The 15,136-nt window shown below is 40.5% G+C and overlaps 1 protein-coding gene across 1 annotated transcript in view; it reads left to right on the top strand.

The window, feature by feature from the left end:
• The first annotated feature begins 3,293 nt into the window (after positions 1 to 3,293).
• Positions 3,294 to 15,136, top strand: part of LOC122565429 (CTD small phosphatase-like protein 2) — a 30,355-nt gene continuing 18,512 nt past the window's right edge. The window contains exons 1-5 of the mRNA XM_043721399.2: positions 3,294 to 3,464; positions 5,132 to 5,261; positions 6,771 to 6,911; positions 9,019 to 9,133; positions 11,553 to 11,661. Coding sequence (XP_043577334.2) covers positions 3,294 to 3,464; positions 5,132 to 5,261; positions 6,771 to 6,911; positions 9,019 to 9,133; positions 11,553 to 11,661 — 666 coding nt within the window. The remainder of the gene's footprint in view (positions 3,465 to 5,131; positions 5,262 to 6,770; positions 6,912 to 9,018; positions 9,134 to 11,552; positions 11,662 to 15,136) is intronic.

Genomic DNA, 15,136 nt, shown 5'->3' with positions numbered 1-15,136 from the left:
GGGAAGATATTTGGGATAACGCAAGAAAGATATTAATTTGCAATAAGACCCAAATTTTAGAGTTGAAGATTCTCCACAGGGTCCACTTGGCTCCGGACTGTTTGTCAAAATTTAAACCAGGGGTATCTTCAGCATGTCCCAAGTGCAAGATTTGTACGGGCACTCTTACCCATTGTCTCTGGTCCTGTGGTAGGCTTCAAACATACTGGAGTGCTGTGGCGGGTGCAATGGAGAGGATTTTGGGTGTAAGGATGGAGAAGGAACTGATCTCTCTTCTTCTTGGCCTGCCCCGTGTGTTCCCTGCTGATGCACATAAGAAAAAACTTTTCAATATCCTCACTTTCTGTGCAAGAAAGAATATCTTGCCTGGTTGGGTATCCGAAAACCCCCTGGGCCTGTCGGGTTGGTGGAAGTTTGTTATGGAGCATATCCTCTTGGATTTTCTCACAAGTATGGTACACCACAAAACATGTTTTATAAGACTTGGCAACCCTTTTTGGAATACCTGGACATAGATTTATCTGCAAAATTAATAAGGGCTTTTATATAACCGTAACGATTGTGTTTTATGAGTCCAACATCCAGGGAGGAGGAACTGTGAAAGTATGAGTGTCTTGTTTGACTGAGTTGAGTTGTTACTATCTATTAGTTTATTGTTGGTTATTATTTATTTAGTTAAATAGTTAGTTGAGTTTTTTATTATATATTTTTCTATATATATTTATACATTTGTACATGAGGGCAGGTTGCCTTTCTTTACGTTTTTGTGTTCTTTGTATTCTTTTGTATTTGTTGTAATATTCAAAAATCTACTTTTTAAATAAAAATATATTTTTAAAAAATTTCTTCTTGACGAGAACTTTCTATCCAGTGTGAATTGAAAATAAATATTCCTCAGATCAGCTAATTCAACAGAGGCCATGAATTAAACCTTTCTACGCAATTTAGCCATTGAGTTGTCAAGGAAGTTTGATTTATTGTTATCCTCAATTTAAAGTAGAACATTCGTGTGAAGTGAAGCTTTTCTGTTTTAGATAATGCCATTTCTTTGAACACTTCAATAATTAATTTAATTAGTATCCATATTGCCATAAGCAACATAGAAGCCAAACCACAAAGGAATGTACTGTAACATTTAACTCACCACTTTACTGATTAGTATCAAACCATGGTGTAAACAAAAGACAGGCACTTGGAAGTATGTGATACCCATGAAAATTCCCATAGCTCATTTCATAAGTTTACTCATTATGATAATTAATCAAATTACTTCACCCATAAAATATCAATTGTTCAGTGGAGTTCGAATAGACCTTCAATGATTCATTGCTGATTTCTCCCTTTGAATACTCAACAATTGACTCTTATTAAAATAAAATATTTTCATGTTATTCCCATTTCCCACCATACTATGGGAAGACAGTGAGCACTGATATTTTATATTGTGGTTTACTGTCATTTCAAATGTTAGTTAGTTCTCAAACCAATATCCAGGTACATGCAATTTCTTCTCCTATAGGCAGTTCCATAAGGTCAGGAATGATTTACTTCCACTCCAGTTTGATGGATTGTAAGATGATCATTAAGTCTAATGCATAATCAACAAACTCTGCCACATGCAGTGCAGGTGGTGTTTGAAGGGTTTGGTAGATGGAGTGTTGTGTTTGTCCTCTCATCCCTCAACACCACTTCTGTACATTCTATGTGAGGTTTCTTAGTGTGCTCAGTCTCTTCCTGTATGAGCTTTCTCCAGTTAGGGAGGATTAAGAAAGCGGTAAGTCAGGTATGAAAGTGGCTGCTGTGCACTATCCAAAGTTTTCTGATGGAACACAATATAAGGATAGAACCAGGCCCAGATGTGAACCCCCTAAAAAGACCTGTCATAATTCACCACTTTGTTTCACACATGAAGTATAGTCCTTAGGGAATTTCCCTTCTTTGAAGCGGGATAGATTTTCACTGAGTTGGCTGGGTGGGTAGTGCAAACAATTTCCAGCTGATAATGATTACAACTGGTCATTGTTTAACCTTTTCAATGTTGAATGCATCAACTAGTAAAGGATCAGATCATGAACATCAGCAGCAGATCAAGTGGAGACTACATTGTCAATACAGCAACAGGTCTTTAAGAATTTCAGCTTTATTTAAATGTAGAGGGCTAATGTGGTCAGCTGGGAGGAAAACATTAAGTGTGTGGTTTTCAGCTTGGTAGGAATTTTCTTCTTGCTGGTCTTGAATCTGCATAACAGATTAAGGCTAGTGTTGTAACTTCACCATCCTGTCACTGGGGGATGTCAGGTAATTTGCTGTTAGAAAGCTCCAAGTGTTTATGGCTGAAGCTTTTTTTTCAGTTTTCAATTGGGGTTTTTCCTTTGTTATTTATTCAGATGAAGGTGATTAATGTAGGTTCACCAACTGGACAGGTTACTTAAATTTCATATAGTAATACTGATAGGGCTATGGGAAGAAGGGTGGAACTAATTGGGTAACACTTCCAAAAAACTGGTGCAGGTATGATGGATTGAATGGTCTCTTTTTTTTTAAAAAAACTGACCTGACTTTAGAAGGTGGTGGGGTTATCCTATCAAGGTCTTTAAAATGATTGAGGAATTTGATAGGTTGGATAGAGATTTTCTTTTGCCGGAGGGTTTAATCTTGAACAAGGGGACACCTCCTTGAGCTACAGGGAGGCTACTTTTAGGGGTCAAAACTATAAAAATTCTTTCTTAATAAAAAGATGAAAGTTAGGAATCAGCAGAAACCTTTTTAAAAATATCAACAGAATGTTATTAAATAACTGTGAGGGATATGGACTCAAGGCAAAAATGTGAACTTCAGGTATGCCTACACAATCAGTGACTAGGCCAGGAGGGCTAATTGGCCTAGTCCTCTTTCTGTGTTGAACTGTTGGGAAGAGGGATGTATAGAATTGTTCTGAAGGAGGATCACTCAACCTTAAATGATCTCTTCACAGATGGTACTAGACCTGTGGAATTTTTCCAGTAGTTTCTGATTTCCAGTATCTGTAGTTCTTTTGTTTTTTTTTCTTGTTATATGTAATTGTTTTGAGCTTAATAATACAAAGTTCATAAATAGCCATTTTATCAATCATATTATAAAGATTCCAAAAGCTTGAATTGTCTTGACTCCAATATGAACTTGTTTCAGAAGGTTATAATTTCTAGATTGTGATACTGAGCAGAGATCCCCTGACATTGAGACTGAGTCAAGTAGTTGCTGGACATCGCTGTTCTTCAATCATTCTCTTCAAACTTAAAGCCATCAAGTGTAGAATGAATCTACGGTCAGGCAAAGCCATGTCTGAAGAACCTCTGACCCCTCAGACTCCACGCTGCACCAAGGGTCAAGATAGATCTCTCTCAATCTCATTGGGAAGAGAATCTGGTGCCTCTTCAGGGTGCCTGCATCCTGCAAGGAAAATGACACCCACAACTCCCAAAAAGGTGAGAAAGAAACTTGCTCTTTTCCTTCTGTGCCAAATCAACATCCACTTGGACGGCCAAACAAATATCCAATGAAGAATTTCTAGCATTCAAGATGGTTCCCAACTTGTAAAAGTCTTCTCCTCTTCCACTCAAATTCTTCAAAGTCCAACAAGTTTCATTTCCAAAGAATTTTATTAACATAGTAAAATGCATGAGGTGCTTCATGAGAGTGAATAACCAAACTTTGACATAAAACTACATAAGACATTGTAATCAAAAGCTTGGATGAAGTGAGAGGTTGTGATAAGTAATTGGAGAATGTTAAAAAAGGAATTTCAGAGCTTGGAACTTTGGCAGCTAGTGATGGAGTGATTGCAGTTGAGGGGCTGCAAGAGGTTGGAAATAGAGTGCAGTGATCTTGGAGGGCTGAAGACTATTAAATATTCACAACAGTGAAGGATGGAAGGATATTAAAATCCAATATAGTATGATTATAATTTGAGACATTGCACCAGCAGCTAATGTAAATCTGTGAAGTGTGGGTTAGTATATATTACCAACAGAGTTTTGAATGAGCTCTTATTTATTCTGGGATTTGGGGGCAGAGTGGGGAGCAGGCACACAGGGTGGAAAGCTGGCCAGGGGAATACTTGAATATTCAAGCCCAGACCAAGAGACTGGATTTCAGTAGAAGGTGAGCTGAGGTAGGTGGGATAGGGAAATGTAAAGTCCCTGTGGTTGCCATAAAACTGGAGAAGTGTTAGGCTGTTATTACATAGCACTTTCCTAGGACCTAAAATCTACGAAACTAATTGTCTGCCTAGCTGCCAACAATTTGTTGATGTGTCGGAATTCTGCAACTCCCTTTCTACACTAAATGGACAGTAGTTGCTTGAGGAGGCTTCTCCCCACTACCTTTTTTGAGAGGGGAAAGAAATGCTGGCCAAGCTAGCGATGCTCACATCCTGTGAGTGAATTTTTATTTTAAAAATTATGATCCTTTAAAATTCAGGCATGTTGTCCCTTAGCAATAGTACTTTCTGATTTACCCTGCTTGTTTTGTCTTTTTTCATCTCTTGCACATTACTATGGTCCTTGGGGCCTCCTTTTGAATTTATTAATTCCCTGCTTCCATAGCAACTCTTGTGAAGTTTAGACTATTTGCTGGACAGTTTTGCAGTTGCTGTAGCAATAATAGTCTGCCACATGGCAGCGTTGAATGATTTGGAGTTGATCTGAAATGTTAACTCTGTTTCTCTCCCAAAGATGCTGAATATTTTCTGTTTTCAGTTATCTTCATTGCAATGATCTTTTCTCACCTTTCTTTCATGAGCAATGGATGTCAAGAATATAGATTGTGTATTTTCTTTGCGTTTTTAAGTTGCTATGTTAATTCTTTCTTGTGAAATATTGAGGTTTGAGAGAATTCAATGTTTTGGCTTCCTCTTCTGCAATTCTCTTTTTGAGAGAGAATGCTTTCTGAAGTTTTGGCTCTGTACACATGGCATTCCTCTGGTACTTCAACAAACTGGCAATTCGACTGTGGGAGGAATCAGATTTGGCTGTTCATGTTCTTCCTGAGTATTTGCTCCCTTTGTGTTTATTCAACAAAGATTTACTGAACAAGAAAATAGTTTCTTTACTGAAATCAATATTGTTCTAATTTCTTTTCTCCTTCGGACCAGATTGCACAAGGTGTGACGCTTGGCCCAGTTCTTTCAGAAGAGGGTGGTGATGAATCTAATTCATTTACAACCACACCCAGAGCCACACGATTACCAGGCAAACACTGGCAGAGCACAGAGCTGAATAGAGGTATGAGGCGAATCTTAATTTGTTATGGCGACTAGGAAGAATTATGACTCAATTTTCAAAGCCAAACATAAACTGTTAATGTTTTAGTGGATAATTCTTGTCCATACAGCTCAAGCCCTTATGTTTGATCTTTAAAGTTTTTAGACAGTTAATGATTGAGGTGAACAGAAATATTAACTCACCAATGGCCCTAGGTTTGTGGAGGAGAGACTTGGAATGTAACAGAATGCAATACAGGCCCTTCGGCCCTTGATGTTACGTCAACCTGAGAAGCCCATTTGAAGTCCATCTAACCTATACTATTCCATTTTCATCCATATGTCTACCCGATGACCATTCAAATCCCCTTAAAGTTGGTGAGTCTACTACTGTTGCAGGCAGGGCATTCCACACCCCTACTACTGAGTAAAGAAACTACCTCTGACATTTGTCCTATATCTATCTCCCCTCAATTTAAAGCTACATCCCTTCTTGCTAGCAATCACCATCTGAGGAAAAAGGCTCTTGCTGTCCATCCAATCTAACCCTCTTATCTTGTATGTCCCAATGAAGTCACCTCTCAACCTTCTCCTCTCTAATGAAAACATCCTCCAGTCCATCAGCCTTTCCTTGTAAGACCTTCCTTCCATACCAGGCAACATCCTAGTAAATCTCCTCTGAACCCTTTCAAAAGCTTCCACGTCCTTCCTATGCTGTGGTGACCAGAACTGTATGCAATACTCAAGTGCAGCCACACCAGAGTTTTGTACAGCTGCAGCATGACTAGGGATTGTCCCTATTTTGCAGTTAGTAGTGATCTAACCAGAATGAGCTGAAATCACAGAATGGTTGCAGTGCAGAAGGAGGCTATGCGATTTGTCATGTCTGTGCTGACTTCCTGTAGGATTCTCTTACCTTCTCCCTGTAGCCTGAACATTCTTCCTATATCAATCCAATTCCCTCTTGAACGCTTTGATTTGTACCTGCCTTCCACGCATAGTCCCAGGCAGTGCATTCTAGGTTCTAACCACTTGCTGAATGAAATAGCATTTTTTTTTCTTATGTTGCATTGTTTTTTTTTCTGATCATCTTAAATCTGTCTCCTCTGGTTTTCAAAGCCTATTACCAATTAGTACAGTTCCTCCCTAACTGTTCTAAGAACTCCTCTTAATTTTTGAAAACCTCTGTCAATTCTCCTCTCAAATTTCTGAGGAAAACAGTCCCAATGTCTCCAATTTAAATTTTTGAGTGAAGTTCTTCATCACTGGGACCAATATTTTGAAGCTGCTCCCAGCCTGGTTTTCACATGAAAATTGAGGTTTCTAAATAGGACAGTGTCAACACATGGGTGGTGCTAATGACATTTGATTCCTGAAAGAGTGAGACCTTGGGGACAAAGAGGGAGAAATTTTTGAAATACTGTCATAAACAATGAAGTGATTTGCTTTACATCTTTTAAAAATCCTTGTTGTTGACTCATCCCCTTTTTTTTAATGCCGTAAGATGATGCCGCATGTTAATTACTTCCAGGATTCCTATACATGCCTAAGGCAGCAAAATTAAATATTCGGGTGCAGTTTCAAGATGAGCATCAGGGGATTGAAACCAGAGGAAAGACGAAGGGCAACCAAGCTCGTGCTCTCTTTCCAAACTCCACTCTGGAGTCTCGTGGTGAGTTCAGGAGATTGAAATTTGAAACTAGAAGAAAAGGTTTTCTGTTATCATTCTGTCATAATTTTCTAGCCAATGAAAGTCTAGCAAAGACAATTTTCCAACATTAACATTTTATGGAGCAGGAAGATGCTGAAAAGGGTTTTCTTTTTTTTTTCTTTTTGAGGTTTCCATTTCTGCTCTGAGAAAGTGTTAGTGAACTTCTTTAAACTGTTGTAGTCCATGGGGGTGCAGGGGCAACCACAGTGCGGCTAGGAAGGAATTTTAATGATTCTGACCCAATGATCATGATATAGCTCCAATTCACTGCTGCCTCACAGCACCAGAGACCTGGGTTCAATTCCCGCCTCAGGCAACTGACTGTGTGGAGTTGGCACATTCTCCCCGTGTCTGCGTGGGTTTCCTCCGGGTGCTCCGGTTTCCTCCCACCATCCAAAGATGTGCAGGGTCAGGTGAATTGGCCATGCTAAATTGCCCGTAGTGTTAGGTAAGGGGTAAATGTAGGGGTATGGGTGGGTTTCGCTTTGGCGGGTCGGTGTGGACTTGTTGGGCCGAAGGGCCTGTTTCCACACTGTAATCTAATCTAATCTAATCTAATCAGGATGGTGTGAGTCGAGGAGGGGAACCCTGCAAATGCTGACACCGTGCATCTGCAACCCATGTCCTTTGGTAGTAGAGGTTACAGATTTAGAAGGTTGTCCTCGTTCTCATGAAGTTGATTTCCAATTTCATCATCTCTATAGCTTTGCATTAACTGTGCTTCCAAGATTTATCTATTTTCATTTTAACTGCAATGAAGCAAAGGAATTTCTTAATTAACAAAACCAGAAAGTGCTGGCAAATCCCAGTCAGGCTGGAAGCATATGTGGAGAGAAAAATGGTTGAATAGGAGTTAAATATGACTTTTTTTTTTATCTCCCCCATCCCGAGACAAATGCTTTGTCTCTTTGCTACAGGAAAGGCAGTTCTGAAGGACTGTTAATGAATTACAAAAGATAATAAATAATACCTCTGTCTGAAAACAAAAATCTGAGACTAATTCAGACCAGTGTGTGGCGGAGACAAAACAGAATTAAGGCTTTAAATTGAGCTCCATATTAGAGTCCAGAGGCTGAGAGTGTTTAATTGGAAGATGAGGTGAAGTCTGTGCCAAAACAGTGTGGCGCCAGAAAAGTGCAGCAGGTCAGGCAGCATCAGAGGAGCAGGAGAGTCAATGTTTCAGACATAAGCCCTTCATCAGGAAGTGCTTATGTCTGAAACCTTGACTCTCCTGCTCCTCTGCTGCCTGACCTGCTGCACTTTTCCAATGCCACACTTTTTTTTGATTCTAACTCTCCAGCATCTGCAGTCCTCACTTTCTCTCCGATAAGATCAAGTTGTTGGGCCTCAAGCAGTCCATATCAAGTGTAGCCACTTCCATCTGTGGAGAGAAAGAAGGGTTAACATTTTGTTGAGTGATCCCTTTTCAGAACTGTTCACTGGACCCAAAACATTAATTCTACTTTCTGTCCTAAGATAATGCCAGACTTAGTCATTGAATCATAGAATCTGTACAGTGTGGAAACAGGCCCTTCAGTCCAACTTCCAAAGAATAACCCACCCAAACCTATTCCTATCTTACCCCTGACTAATGCACCTAACCTACATATCCCTGAATACTACAGACAACTTAGCATGGCTAATTCACCTAACCTGCATATCTATGGATTGTGGGAGGAAACCAGAGCACCCAGAGAAAACTCATGCAGACACGGGGAGGATGTGCAAACTCCACACACGGTTGCTTGAAGTTGGAATCGAACCCAAGTCCCTGGTGCTGTGAGGCAGCAGTGGCAACCACTAAGCCACTGCTGTTGAGTTTTTCCAGCAATTTCAGTTTTTGTTTGATCTCCAGCATGCTGTTTGTTTTGTTTCCTGAAGTACAGACATCCCTTTTTGCTAATCATTTGTTCTTGGAGTATGGTCATTGCTGTCACAGCTGGTGTTTGTTGTCAATTATTACTTGAATTTGATGTTTTTGTTGTGCTGCGTGCGTGCGTGCGTGCAGTTTAGCAGATGTAGTTCTGTGCCTTGCTAAACGTTTGAACCTGTTGCTCTACTCCAATAGATGTGGAGGCCAATAAAGGTTCAGCTGGAGACTTGGAGCCTGTGGAGATGACCTTCTCCATACATTTTGCAGCAGACTCTTCCTGTCTTAATGATGAGAGAGAGGACTTTAATCAGTGAGTAGAGGGCAAAGCTTCTACCTGTGGGTCTGATCAGATAAAATCAGTGTGCAGTCAAGTCTAGGATGGTATTTGCCTCGCATAGTTCGGGGTAAGTGTTACTACTGATCAATCCATAAAGTTTAAAAACTACATTGTTGGCTTGTTTTTTTTTAAAATATGCAATAACTTTATATTCTCAATCCTCAAAGCATTTTATATTTTCAAAAAAGTTCTTTAAAATAAGAAATGAATGTTATAATGCAAGTTATAAATCAGAAAAGATTGTTTAGCCCCTCAAGTCTCTTTCCCAATTTGATTCAATCATGACTGATGTGCCTTAACTCTATCTACTGCCTGTAATTCTTAAACAAATTTCAAACTCCTGAATGAGGAGGTGAACACCAAAGACAAGGTTTTAATTTTGTTTAGAAGAGAATTTTTTTTTACAACCAAACCTCAATCAGCAGGGGAACCAGAGATTGGCCACTGAGGCAGGTGGATTTGGGGAGTTAGAGGTTTGGGACCTGAGTGAGGAAGAACTTTAAATTGGGAGGGGACAAGGTTGGGAGAAACTGAAGGTATTTTTTAAAAAAAAAGTTTTTACAGCAGGTAACTATTTTGAACTAAGTTTTTGCTCACCTCTCCAAAAAAATTGGATGTGTAAATTATCTATTGTTTCAATATTAAGTATAATGAGTCATCAATGTGGAGAGCTGCAACTTAATTTTTTTGAGCTAATAACTGAGTAATACCTGGATGCTAAAAGTATGAAGGAGGCTGCTGAGCTGCACTTTTGACACAGGCTGTAATGAAACTTGCCCTCGAGCCTATGTTGGTGATTGTAAGTGTCCTACCTGCTGTGTGTGTGTCTGAAGTAAAACATTACATCATCTTACCACCAATCCTAATGGCTGTCTCCAATATAAATCTCCCTATCAATGTAATATTGTCAAATATTGCAAGGATTATTGGTCCCAGAGATGGAACTGGTGCTAAAAGGTGTTTATCTTTTTTCTTTAGGTTGCAGTTAAGGACTGATCCCAAGGCAAACTCCACAAGGGTTACCTCTGAGAGCTGGCCTCCTGGGAATCCCCATCTATAAAACTTTCACCAGGCATTCTCTCAGCTGCTTAGGACTTAACCTCTGAAATCTCTGCCTCCCTTTCTTCCTTGAAGACACTTTTTTAAAATTTTTTTTTTAAGATTTACATCCTTATTAAGCTTTTGGTCCTTCTTATTATTTCATGGGATGTGGGCACTCTGCCAAAGGCAGCATTGGTTACTCTTGAATTGCCCTCTAAGGTGGCTTGAGGTCTTGAACCACAGCAGTTCACATGAAGGTACACTCAATGCTGGGAGAAAGAGTTCCAGGATTTTGACCCAGTAAAAGTGAAGGAAAGGTGATATATTTTAAAGTTTAGGATGGTGCATGGCTTGGAGGGAAGCTTGCAGCTGGTGCTGTTCTGACTTATTTGCTGCCCTTGTTCTTCTAGATGCTGGAGGTCTCAGGTATTATCAGAGCTGCTTTGAGTTGCTGCAGTGCATCTTGTAGATGATACCTGCTGTAGCCTGTTGCCAGTGGAGGGGCGAATGTCCAAAGTGGTAAATCAGGTGCTAATCAAATAGTCTGCTTTGTCCTGGATGGTGTCGATCTTTCTTTTTTTTTTTGTTGGAGCTGCACCCATCCAGGCAACTGGAGAGTACACCATTACACACCTGACTTGAACCTTTTATAAATGGTGGACAGGCTTTGGGAAGTCAAGATGAGTTACTTGTTGCAGAATTCACAGCAGGAATGGCTGCTCTTGTCGATGGTATTTGTATGGCTAGCCCAGTTTAGTTTCTGATGAATGGTTACATCAGAATGTTGATTGAGATTTCAGTGATGGTAATGCAACTTAATGTCTAGAGGAGAAGGTTAGATTCTTTTTGTTTAAATGGTCACTGCCTGGCACCTGTGGCTTGAATGTTACTCCCATTAATGTGCATTGTAACTTTCCAAATGATTCCAAATCTCCTCAAATACAATAAATTAATCTGGACAAATAATTGCACTTGGAAGCAATATGGCTGTCGTCATGAACCTGAAAATTGCAGTTTCATCGGGTGAAATGAAATGGATGATGCATTCCTTGCAGGGCTGGTTGAAAGAGTGATATTAATCAGGCCACTGAGGACATGCTCTGCTACAAGCCTATAACAATTTCTTAAATGATGGATGAGCTCTGTTTAACATATCATTTGATCAGAGTATGCCTTTGAGGTGGAAATAAGGTCTCTAATAACTACTCATTTTGAAGGTTTCAAATACAGAAGTTGAAACTGGAGCTTTAGTTTAGCAATACTAAATATCTGGCTGTGCTGATCTGTAGACAGGAATTGTAAAAGTAGTTCAGCTTTAAACTGAGATCCCTGACTTCAAATTTCTTTTCAGATACAAGTTAATTAAAAAGTCCCAAAGTTCAATGAAAATGATATTGCAAAAATCCATTCTTCCTCTGAAAACACGCAGTGTGCCTGAATATTCCCTTGTCCTTGGCTTGGTGAGTATGCTGGTTAGCTACAATAAGTCAAGTCTGTTTTGATTCATAATCCTTCTATCCACTAAAATGATACAGACCAAGCAGTTTCTCTTAAAATTGAGATCCCTATCAGAGTAAAGTAGCTATATGAACAAATGACTAATTCACTTTGGAAATTTTTTGAATAAAGACATGAGTTAAACTTTGTATTTAAATGAGAGTTGATCTATTTTTATGCATGTTAGTTTCTGACTGAACGGAGGCAAATTGTAAATAAGTGTTTACAAACTTTTTAAACACTTTTGGGATGTGGGTGTTATTGACCAGACCAGCTTTTGTTCTGGATCCCTAATTATCCTTGAACAAAGTGGCTCACTCCGTCATTCCAGAGGGCAGTTAAGAGTTAGCCACTTTTACTGTGTATCTGGAGTCATACATTGGCCAGACCTGGAAAAGACAGCAGATTTCCTTCCCTTAAGGACATTAGCGAGCCAAATGGAATTTTACAACAGCTGATGATGGTGACTGAACTTCTATTTCCAAATTTTGTGTTCCAAGTTCATTGGTTGTCATGGTGGGATTTGAACCTATGCCACCAGAACATTGGGACCAAGAGTGCTCCTCCAGTGGATTCTCCAGTGCACTGACATCTCCTCCTCTTAATCCTCTGTGTATCCCTGACAATCATATTAAAGAAAGCTGTGGTTGGTCAAACCCAGGATGAAAGGGTGTGGAATGGGTGAGACCAGTGTACATGAAACTGTGCTGGAGTGTGACCTTCTCCTGTCTTCACCTATTACTGCTGTCTCCACTCCCCTTCAACCAAAGTATCATCCAAATCATGACCAACTGTAGATGTTTGAGAATTATCTGATTATGGCTGCAAACTATTGCATCTTTCTAAGTGTTGCCTATGCTCATTATTGGAGCCCTTTCCCATGAATGGGACCCAAATCTGTCGATCTGCTTCTTCATCCATGTACCATTCTTTGAAACAGTGAAACACTCAACTGATCTTGAAGGAACTTGTTTGGGAGAGGTCACAGCACAGAAACACCTACTTTAAGTAGGTTTGTGTGGCCTTGCTGTAAGTGTGCAGTAGTGAGTAGAGTGAGTGCTTTCTTGATTGATTGATTTGAGCTATGTCTCTTGATTAAACATTAAAATATAAGCCTTAAGTATAAAGTTAGCCTGGAGCAGTGTTTTGTAGAGGAATAAGACAGTGCTATTTTCTTGGTCTGCAGATTGGAAGAAGCAAAAATGGTCCTTTTTAGTAGTGATATGCACCTCTTGTCAGATGTGGGAGTTTGGGGAGAGTTTCAGTATTACTGAGGATTATGTCTGCAATAAATGCCATTGGTTGTGGGTCCTATCCGATCGAATGGATTGTTTGGAGTGACCGTTAGAGGCAATGAGAAATTTACAAGACTAAAGGGGTGTGATGGAAGGGGAAAAAAATCACACATACAGCCATATAGATGGGTTAACTCCAGGAAAGGTAAGAGAGGTAGGCAGGTAGTGCAGGATGGCTATCCTCATTTCAAACAAGTTAGCTATTTTGGAAAATGTGTCGGGTGATGGATTCTCAGGGGAATGTAGTACAAACCTGAACAGTCAAGTTTCTGGTCTTGAGACTGAGACTGGTTCTAATGCAATGAAGGCTACATCTAGTTCCAAGAGAGTGAGTGTGAGTTTGTTTGTTTAACTCTAGTCTGAGGCGAAGACAGACGTTTGTGCCCAGCAGTGAAAAATCAGAATGGTAGGTTGCCTCCCTGGTGCCAGGATTTAGGATGTCTCGATGGTGCAGAATGTTCTCAAGGGAGAGAAGGACCAGCAGGAGGTCACTGTACACATTGGTACCAATGACATAGGAAGGGGAAAGGATGAGATTCTGAAGACAGAATAGCGAGTTAGGCAGGAATTTAAAAAGGAGGTCCTTGAGAGAAGTAATATCTGGATCACTCTTGCTGCTATGAGCTAGTGAGGGCAGGAATAGGAGGATACAGCAGATGAATGCATGGCTGAGGAGCTGGGGTATGGGAGAAGGATTCACATTTTTGGATCATTGGAAGCTCTTCTGGGGTTGACATGACCTGTACAAAAAGGACGGATTGCACCTGAATTGAAGGGGACTAATATACTGGCAGGGAGATTTGCTAGGGCTGCTCGGGAGGATTTAAACTAGTAAGGTGGTGGTGGGGCCCAGGGAGCTAGTGAGGGAAGAGATCAATCTGAGACTGATACAGTTGATAAAAGAAGGGAGTCAGACAGTCCGGGCAGGCAGGGACAAAGCAGAGAACAAGGTAGAACTGATAAATTAAACTGCATTTACTTCAATGCAAGAGGCCTACCAGGGAAGGTAGCTGAACTCAGGGCATGGTTAGGAACATGGGAGTGGGGTATCATAGCAATTTAAAGAAACCTGGCTCATGGATGCACAGGACTGGCAGCTTAATGTACCAGGATAGAAATGCTACAGGAAGGACAAAAAGGGAGGCAAGAGAGGAGGGGGGGGAGTAGTGTCTTTTGATCAGGGATAACATTACAGCTGTACTTGGGAAGGATATTCCCGGAAATAAATCCAGTGATGTTATTTGGGTGGAATTGAGAAATAAGAAAGGGATGACTATTGGGATTGTATTATAGGCCCTCTAATAATCAGTGGGAAATTGAGAAACCCATTTGCAAGGGGATTTCAGTTATCTGTAAGAATAACAGGGTGGTTATGGTAGGGGATTTTAACTTTCCAAACATAGACTGGGACTGCCATAGTGCTAAGGGTTTAGATGGAGAGGAATTTGTTAAGCATGTACAAGAACACTTTGAGTCAGTATGTAGATATACCTAACAGAGAAGGTGCAAAACCTGATCTACTCTTGGGGAAATAAGGCAGGGCAGGTGACTGAGGTGTCAGTGGGGGAGCACTTTGGGGTCAGTGACCATAATTCTATTAGTTTTAAAATAGTGAAGGAAAAGGATAGATCTGATCTAAAAGTTGAAGTTCTAAATTGGCGGCGTGGGCGGCACGGTGGCACAGTGGTTAGCACTGCTGCCTCACAGCGCCAGAGACCCGGGTTCAATTCCCGCCTCAGGCGACTGACTGTGTGGAGTTTGCACATTCTCCCCGTGTCTGCGTGGGTTTCCTTCGGATGCTCCGGTTTCCTCCCACAGTCCAAAAGATGTGCAGGTCAGGTGAATTGGCCATGCTAAATTGCCCATAGTGTTAGGTAAGGGGTAAAGGTAGGGGTATGGGTGGATTGCGCTTCGGCGGGGCGGTGTGGACTTGTTGGGCCGAAGGGCCTGTTTCCACACTGTAAGTAATCTAATCTAATCTATAAATTGGAGAAATGATCAAATTGCCCAATAGGCAAGAACTTTCAAAAGTTAATCAGGAGCAGATGTTTGCAGGTAACGGGATGGCTGTAAAATGGAAAGCCTTCAGAAATGAGATAACGAGCGTCCAGAGACAGTATATTCCTGTTGGGGTGAAAGGAAA

Source organism: Chiloscyllium plagiosum, unplaced genomic scaffold (assembly GCF_037043375.1).
Source record: "Chiloscyllium plagiosum isolate Xiang-an unplaced genomic scaffold, Cpla_swu_hap1 HiC_scaffold_28, whole genome shotgun sequence".
Taxonomy (NCBI): Eukaryota; Metazoa; Chordata; class Chondrichthyes; order Orectolobiformes; family Hemiscylliidae; genus Chiloscyllium; species Chiloscyllium plagiosum.
The sequence above is the reverse complement of the archived record's forward strand: the minus strand, read 5'-3'. Positions and strand labels throughout refer to the sequence as shown.